This window comes from Symphodus melops (genome assembly GCF_947650265.1).
Source record: "Symphodus melops genome assembly, chromosome: 1".
Classification (NCBI taxonomy): domain Eukaryota; kingdom Metazoa; phylum Chordata; class Actinopteri; order Labriformes; family Labridae; genus Symphodus; species Symphodus melops.
In genome coordinates, this window is record NC_136691.1 from 24933615 (window position 1) to 24941902 (window position 8288).

General features: G+C 45.8%; 1 protein-coding gene across 1 annotated transcript; it reads left to right on the plus strand.

Moving 5' to 3' along the window:
- The first annotated feature begins 327 nt into the window (after window positions 1-327).
- gja1b (gap junction protein alpha 1b) lies at window positions 328-7489 on the plus strand. Its single transcript, XM_079339609.1, has 2 exons — window positions 328-471; window positions 5692-7489. The coding sequence occupies exon 2, from the start codon at window positions 5709-5711 to the stop codon at window positions 6873-6875; it is 1167 nt and encodes a 388-aa protein (XP_079195735.1). The 5' UTR covers window positions 328-471; window positions 5692-5708; the 3' UTR covers window positions 6876-7489.
- Window positions 7490-8288: the final 799 nt, after the last annotated feature.

Here is an 8288-nt window from a genome sequence, read left to right on the forward strand (position 1 = left end):
ATCTGAGCATGTTAACATCTTCAGTGTAATATGTTAAAGGCATCCCCTCCTGCACTTTAACACTTGAAGTCTGTCTTTAAGGACTTAACCCTTCGTCAAAGAGCTCTGACGTCACATCTGAGACTCTGAAATCTCCTGAAAAGTTAAAATAAAGTCAACTTCTGCGCTGACTGTCCGCCTGTGTGTGTGTGTGTGTGTGTGTGTGTGTGTGTGTGTGTGTGTGTGTGTGTGTGTGTGTGTGTGTGGAGGCAGAAAGGGGACTCAGGTCGGTGATGACGTAGAGGTCATGTGACCGCTCCTCTGACGGGACTCTTATAAGGAGCTTTGACATGTTGAGCTCAGTTTTCCTCCTGGTCCCAAACTTTGGATTTGAACTCCAGTACAGTGAGCGAGCGAGCGAGAGAGAGAGAGAGAGAAAGAGAGAGAGAAACAGGCGGAACCTCTTCTTCTTCTTCTTCTCAAACTTTCCAGGTGAGTCAAAGTTTTTCCTTTCCTTTTTATAACTTTTCTCAGAAACTTTTTTTTCCGCGCACAAAGCCCCGGTAGAGCCTTCAGAGCCCCGGTAGAGTCCTCAGAGCTCCGGTAGAGTCCTCAGAGCTCCGGTAGAGTCCTCAGAGCTCCGGTATTGCCTTCAGAGCCCCGGTAGAGTCCTCAGAGCTCCGGTAGAGCCTTCAGAGCTCCGGTAGAGCCTTCAGAGCCCCGGTAGAGTCCTCAGAGCCCCGGTAGAGCCTTCAGAGCCCCGGTAGAGTTCTCAGAGCCCCGGTAGAGTTCTCAGAGCGCCGGTAGAGTCCGTCAGAGCCCCGGTAGAGTTCTCAGAGTCCCGGTAGAGTCCTCAGAGCCCCGGTAGAGTTCTCAGAGCCCCGGTAGAGTCCTCAGACCTTCTGTTCGTTGCGCTCCGGGCTGTGCGCTCTAAATCTCAGAAGTTTCTCTGCATAGAAAACTTTGGGTTCAGTTGAAGTTAGAGGAGCAGAGAGACCGCGGAGGGGAGAAAAGGAGTGTTTGAGATTTGATTGGATGACAAAGTCTCTAATTCTTCGAGCTGCCCAGTTTAAAGCTGCGGCTGAACATGCAAACCTTTATTTTCCTCCTTATTGATGTTACTGCTCACTGATTGAACCCCGCTCAGACAGCAGGAAGCTTCTCCCTGCTGTGTGTGTGTCTGTGTGTGTGTGTGTGTGTCTGTGTGTGTGTGTGTGTGTGTGTGTGTGTGTGTGTGTGTGTGTGTGTGTGTGTGTGTGTGTGTGTGTGTGTGTGCCCCTTTGTGCTGGACTCCATTGTTCTGCTCTGTCTTGGTCATTTTCAGAAGACAAGCTTGTTCATGTAGAAAGTGGCGGGATGCTCTGAGTCTGGTGTGTGTGTGTGTGTGTGTGTGTGTGTGTGTGTGTGTGTGTGTTCAGTGGAAGTAATGACATCTGAATTATTATTCAAAGGTCTGAATAATAACAGTACAGCTCAGGTCATCACATTCACTCTGCTGCTCCTCCTCTTTGGGCCTGAGCACCTCCTCACGCTGCTCCTCCTCACGCTGCTCTTCTCCCTCATGCTGCTCCTCTCCCTCACGCTGCACCTCCTCACACTGCTCCTCCTCACGCTGCACCTCCTCACGCTGCTCCTCCTCACGCTGCTCTTCTCCCTCATGCTGCTCCTCTCCCTCACGCTGCACCTCCTCACACTGCTCCTCCTCACGCTGCACCTCCTCACACTGCTCCTCCTCACGCTGCTCCTCTCCCTCACGCTGCTCCTCCTCACGCTGCACCTCCTCACGCTGCTCCTCCTGTCAGTAATTAAGATACACATCATATGTCATACTTATATTAAATCGAGTTTGGCTTCATTGGGAGCTGAACTCTGCGTTGTCTTTTTTAGTTAAATTAAAGGTGAAGAATCATTTCAATCAAGTGGTTTAAACATGTGTCTGTTTGGATTTGTTTTTCTCCTGCCCCTGTAACTCTTCTTTGAGGCTGCTGAAGTGCTCATGACGGGTCTTTGTAATATAGAAGTAAATGACCTGCTTTATGTAAAGTGTCTTCACACGACACTTTTTATGAATTGGTGCTATACAAATAAAGATTGAAGTGAACCTTGATCATCAATAGTTAATGAAAGCTCAGATTTTAATGTTCATGTTTTTAAAGTATGAAGATGTGCAGATTTATTATTGTTCTACAAAACCCCAGACGTTCAGTCGTTCATCGTCTGAAGTTTAATAACAGCAATAGTCCCGGTTCACTTTGACCAGAGCGTTTGTGTTTGTGATCATGAGCTGCAGAGTGAGCGTGTCCGAGTGGAGCTGGACTCAACAGGAACTCAGCTGATTGTCTGTGTGCAGAGGAAACTCTGCAGGAAAGAAGTCCTGCTTCCTGCTGCTCCAACACACACACACACACACACACACACACACACACACACACATAAAAAGACACACACACACACACACATAGAAAGACACACAAATACACAAACACACACACACACAGCAACATCATTCAAGAGGTTTCTGCTTCTCTCTGACGGGGCAGCTTTGAGCTTCTCCCCCCTCCTCATCCTCCCCCCTCCTCACCCATGCTCATCATCCTCCCCCCTCCTCCTGTATATAAGAGAACTTCTTGTAGCAGTCGGTCTTCTCAGAATATCAGTAAACTGTTCATAGACGATGTACACGTGACACACACACACACACACACACACGCTGTGATGGAGGTTTCCTCAACAAGTCTTGAATATTACACTGATGGGATGTTCACTCTGCACATGTGAACACAGACACATTGCTTGCTTCACCTGCCGGCCTCCTGGTGTTGAGGACTTTAATATCATGTAACCAGCGAGCGACTGTCACAATGTTGGTGCCTGAAATCCCCTTCGTTCTCTCTTCTGCTCTGAGAATGTTGTTTTCCACTCTTTGTTCCGGCTCCGTGTCCATTAACAACCTTCTCTTTCAGAGCCATTCTCTCTCTCTCTCTTCTTGCTGTTGCTGGGTTACAAACACTTGGCTCTCTGCTGTTCTGCTTCCCTCAGTACTGTCCTTTTGCTCAGTTTTAAAGACTCTGTGTTGATTACTTGACTTTAAAACAATATCACCAAGAAAACACTAAATAAGCTGTCCTGCATCTCCTCCAAAGACGAGTCTGATCAGTCTCTCCTCCGCCATTGTTGTTAAAAAAGATGATATCAAAGCCCCCCCCCCCCTTCTCCCCCCATCATCACCATCACTGTGTGGGGATGTTAAAGAACATCCATTTAGAGAACGTCTGCAGAGTTTCGAGATTAAAGAACATCTGCAGAGTTTAGAGATTAAAGAACGTCTGCAGAGTTTAGAGATTAAAGAACATCTGCAGAGTTTCGAGATTAAAGAACGTCTGCAGAGTTTAGAGATAAAGAACGTTTGCAGAGTTTAGAGATTAAAGAACGTCTGCAGAGTTTAGAGATTAAAGAACGTCTGCAGAGTTTAGAGATTAAAGAACGTCTGAAGAGTTTAGAGATTTAAGAACGTCTGCAGAGTTTAGAGATTAAAGAACGTCTGCAGAGATTAGAGAACGTCTGCAGAGTTTAGAGATTAAAGAACATCTGCAGAGTTTAGAGATTAAAGAACGTCTGCAGAGTTTAGAGATAAAGAACGTTTGCAGAGTTTAGAGATTAAAGAACGTCTGAAGAGTTAGGAGATTAAAGAACGTCTGCAGAGATTAAAGAACATCTGCAGAGTTTAGAGATTAAAGAACATCTGCAGAGTTTAGAGATTAAAGAACATCTGCAGAGTTTAGAGATTAAAGAACGTCTGCAGAGATTAAAGAACGTCTGCAGAGTTTAGAGATTAAAGAACGTCTGCAGAGTTTAGAGATTAAAGAACGTCTGCAGAGTTTAGAGATTAAAGAACATCTGCAGAGTTTAGAGATTAAAGAACGTCTGAAGAGTTTAGAGATTTAAGAACGTCTGCAGAGTTTAGAGATTAAAGAACGTCTGCAGAGATTAAAGAACGTCTGCAGAGTTTAGAGATTAAAGAACGTCTGAAGAGTTTAGAGATTAAAGAACGTCTGTAGAGTTTAGAGATTAAAAAACGTCTGCAGAGTTTAGAGATTAAAGAACGTCTGCAGAGATTAAAGAACGTTTGCAGAGTTTAGAGATTAAAAAACGTCTGCAGAGTTTAGAGATTAAAAAAACGTCTGCAGAGTTTAGAGATTAAAAAAACGTCTGCAGAGTTTAGAGATTAAAGAACGTCTGCAGAGTTTAGAGATTAAAAAAACGTCTGCAGAGTTTAGAGATTAAAAAACGTCTGCAGAGTTTAGAGATTAAAAAAACGTCTGCAGAGTTTAGAGATTAAAAAAACGTCTGCAGAGTTTAGAGATTAAAGAACATCTGCAGAGTTTAGAGATTAAAGAACGTCTGCAGAGTTTAGAGATTAAAGAACATCTGCAGAGTTTAGAGATTAAAGAACATCTGCAGAGATTAAAGAACGTCTGCAGAGTTTAGAGATTAAAGAACGTCTGCAGAGTTTAGAGATTAAAAAAACGTCTGCAGAGTTTAGAGATTAAAAAAACGTCTGCAGAGTTTAGAGATTAAAGAACGTCTGCAGAGTTTAGAGATTAAAGAACATCTGCAGAGTTTAGAGATTAAACAACATCTGCAGAGATTAAAGAACGTCTGCAGAGTTTAGAGATTAAAGAACGTCTGCAGAGTTTAGAGATTAAAGAACATCTGCAGAGTTTAGAGATTAAAGAACATCTGCAGAGATTAGAGGGATAGAGAGAGAGGGAGAGCGAGGGACCGAGAGAGAAAGAGGAAGAGAGAGGGAGGGAGGGAGGGAGGGAGAGGGAGGAAGAGAGAGAGAGGGAGAGAAAGAGATTGAGGGAGGGAGGGAGAAGGTCCACAGTCCATACACTCTTGTAAATAGCTTCATTTTAAGTTTGAGTATAAATTGAGCAGATAAAAGTTGTTTGTTGCAAGAAAAACATTGATTCAGAGAGGAAAACACATTTGATATCAATACAAACCTAACAGAGACAAGACGGAAAAAATGTGTTATGCTGAATGGGATGTTTTTATATTGTGGAGATTCCTTTGTGTACCACCTGAGAGAACTGGGATAGATAAAAAACACTCACTGACCTTTTTTCCCAACAGTATTCATGATATTATATTCTCTTTCCACAAATTGCAATTCTTTTGAATCGCAATATAAAATTGAATCGGCAACCAAGAATCATGATAAAATCAAATTGCCAAAATAAAAAGCATATCGTCTCAGCTTTAACAGTAGACAACAATAACAATAGACACTATTTGGTTAAATGTTCTGAATTTGTGTGAGAAGTTTGATGCTGTTATGTTAATAAACAGAGTGATTGTTGAGGTGGAGCTCGTGGTTGTAAAGAGTCTGACTCTGTCCTTAGTGTCCTGTAAAGATTTGAAGATGACTTTGGAGCTTGCTGAAGCCTGCTGTCATGAGTCACTCGGTGTTCGGGCTCTGAAGTGTTGCATAAACGGACAGAAACGTGTTTCTGAGCTCACTAATTGGATTAAGTTGAGTTCGACGTCATGAAATGAGTTTTGTCTCCTTTAATCAGGATGCCCTTTAATCACAGAGGACAGGAATGCAGAGGATTATAAATCAGCCTAAAGAAGCTGAACTCTGTGTTCCTGTGTATCCTCCTTTAACATTTAGCACATTTCAACTCTGCCTTCTCTTCCACACAGGCTAACGCTCCCTCACCATGGGAGACTGGAGCGCCCTGGGTCGTCTGCTGGACAAAGTCCAGGCGTACTCCACAGCTGGGGGGAAGGTGTGGCTGTCGGTCCTCTTCATCTTCAGGATCCTGGTCCTGGGTACGGCAGTGGAGTCGGCGTGGGGCGACGAGCAGTCCGCCTTCAAATGTAACACGCAGCAGCCCGGCTGTGAGAACGTCTGCTACGACAAATCCTTCCCCATCTCTCATGTCCGCTTCTGGGTGCTGCAGATCATCTTCGTGTCCACGCCCACGCTGCTCTACCTGGCTCACGTCTTCTACCTGAACAGGAAGGAGCAGAAGTTCAACAGGAAGGAGGAGGAGCTGAAGGCTGTTCAGAATGACGGAGGAGACGTGGACATCCCGCTGAAGAAGCTGGAGATGAAAAAGTTTAAGTACGGCATTGAGGAGCATGGCAAAGTGAAGATGAAGGGCGCTCTGCTCAGAACCTACATCTTCAGCATCTTCTTTAAGTCCATATTCGAGGTGGGCTTCCTGGTCATCCAGTGGTACATCTACGGTTTCAGCCTGGCGGCGGTGTACACCTGTGAGCGGGACCCCTGCCCCCACAGGGTGGACTGTTTCCTGTCCCGGCCCACGGAGAAGACGGTCTTCATCATCTTCATGCTGGTGGTGTCTCTGGTGTCTCTGCTGCTCAACGTCATTGAGCTCTTCTACGTCTTCTTCAAGAGGATCAAAGACCGTGTCAAGGGCAAGCAGCCGCCCACACTTTACCCCAGCGCCGGCACCTTAAGCCCCACCCCTAAAGACTTGTCTGCTGCCAAGTACGCCTTCTACAATGGCTGCTCCTCTCCCACCGCCCCTCTCTCCCCCATGTCTCCCCCGGGCTACAAGCTGGCCACAGGGGAGCGGGGAACCGGCTCGTGCCGTAATTACAACAAGCAGGCCAACGAGCAGAACTGGGCTAACTACTCCACCGAGCAGAACCGCCTGGGCCAGACCGGCGGCGGAAGCACCATTTCAAACTCCCACGCGCAGGCCTTCGACTTCCCTGACGACACCGTCGAGCACAAGAAACTGTCCTTGTCTGCGGGACACGAGCTGCAGCCGCTGGCGCTGATGGACCCTCGGCCCTGCAGCCGGGCCAGCAGCCGCATGAGCAGCCGAGCCAGACCGGACGACCTGGACGTGTGAGTCCTGGGCGGGCTCCTCCTCCCCCGGCCGGACGCTGCCCGAGAGTCGAACCTCGATCACTGTCATCATTGATCAAAGAGACATTAAAACCTGTATGTAACACTGTCAAAGGTACAAGCTGCAGATATCTGTTAACGTTTAGAGTTGCTCACTCTCAGACAAAGAGGACAGTGTCGAGTCAACAATAACAACCTGCTTTAGTCTCAAAAGAAAAAACTTCCTGCTCTCTCGTAATGTCCTTCTGGCTTCCGGAGAAAACGTCTCCTCGTTAGAGTTCAGACCTGGAGGTGTGTGTGTGTGTGTGTGTGTGTGTGTGTGTGTGTGTGTGTGTGTGCATGTGTGTGTGTGTGTCCTCTTCTTCTTCTGTGTCTTTTTGACCATCTGAGCAGATCCAATGTGCCTTCTCACCTGATGCTTGTTGACACACACTGCTCTGTGTGCCTCTTACAGCTAGCTCACATGTTGAAGAAGCAGAGACAGGAAGTGAAGGCTGCACACTAATCCCTGTGGGAGAACCATCCCATCACAGCCCGTTTCCCCCGACACACTCAAACAAGTCTCTGACAACGTTACACACTGTTCTTTATTAGAGTGAAATTTATGATTTTCAACAAGCAGTTACATGACGGTGTTTTATATAAATCCACATGAAAATAACAATTCAAAATCACAGAGCATCAGGATGTCTCACTGTTTCTATGAGCTCTGATGAAACACAACAAGACGTTCAGAGCTGCATGTCCTGTGAGTTTAAATCACTGTTTTTCTGACTGGAGCGTGGTGTGTTTGTTCAGAGTGATGTAACACGTCGTCACACACTCAGAATAACAACCAGAGCAGTCAGGGACAAAAACAGCTACTTTACAGATGACATCACAGCCTGCAGGAGGAAAGCATCTTTTGTACCTATAAGTCATTAGGACCCTCAGATAAGGTGAAGTATGTCAAATAGTAGACCTTGTCTAAACGTTGTGTCTTCAGATGTGACATGAAGCCGGCTGTCAGACAGCTAACAGGTTTGTTTTTAAAGACTGTTGCATAGAGCTAGTTTGATAAATAAAGTAGGCGTGTCACCGCCCGACTCAAAAATAGAAATGAATTCCATTTGAATCCAGACTAATCCATCTAAAGGTTTTAAGGTTTGTCTAACATTGAGCACCATTTATCACGACACAGTTTAAACTGACACACTGAACTAACTTTATCTCCATGTTATCGACCTAAATACTGACAAACCCACCGTTTCTCTGCCATGCTGCCCGTTTACATCCAGCTAGTCGAGTGAGTAGAGCGGGCCTGTGGGCCAGAAATACATCCAGTCTATGGCTACAGTCCACCAGGAAGGGAGGCTTTGTCCAACACGTCACAATATTAATCATTTGTTTTACAGATGGGTCATTTTGGTCCAAACTA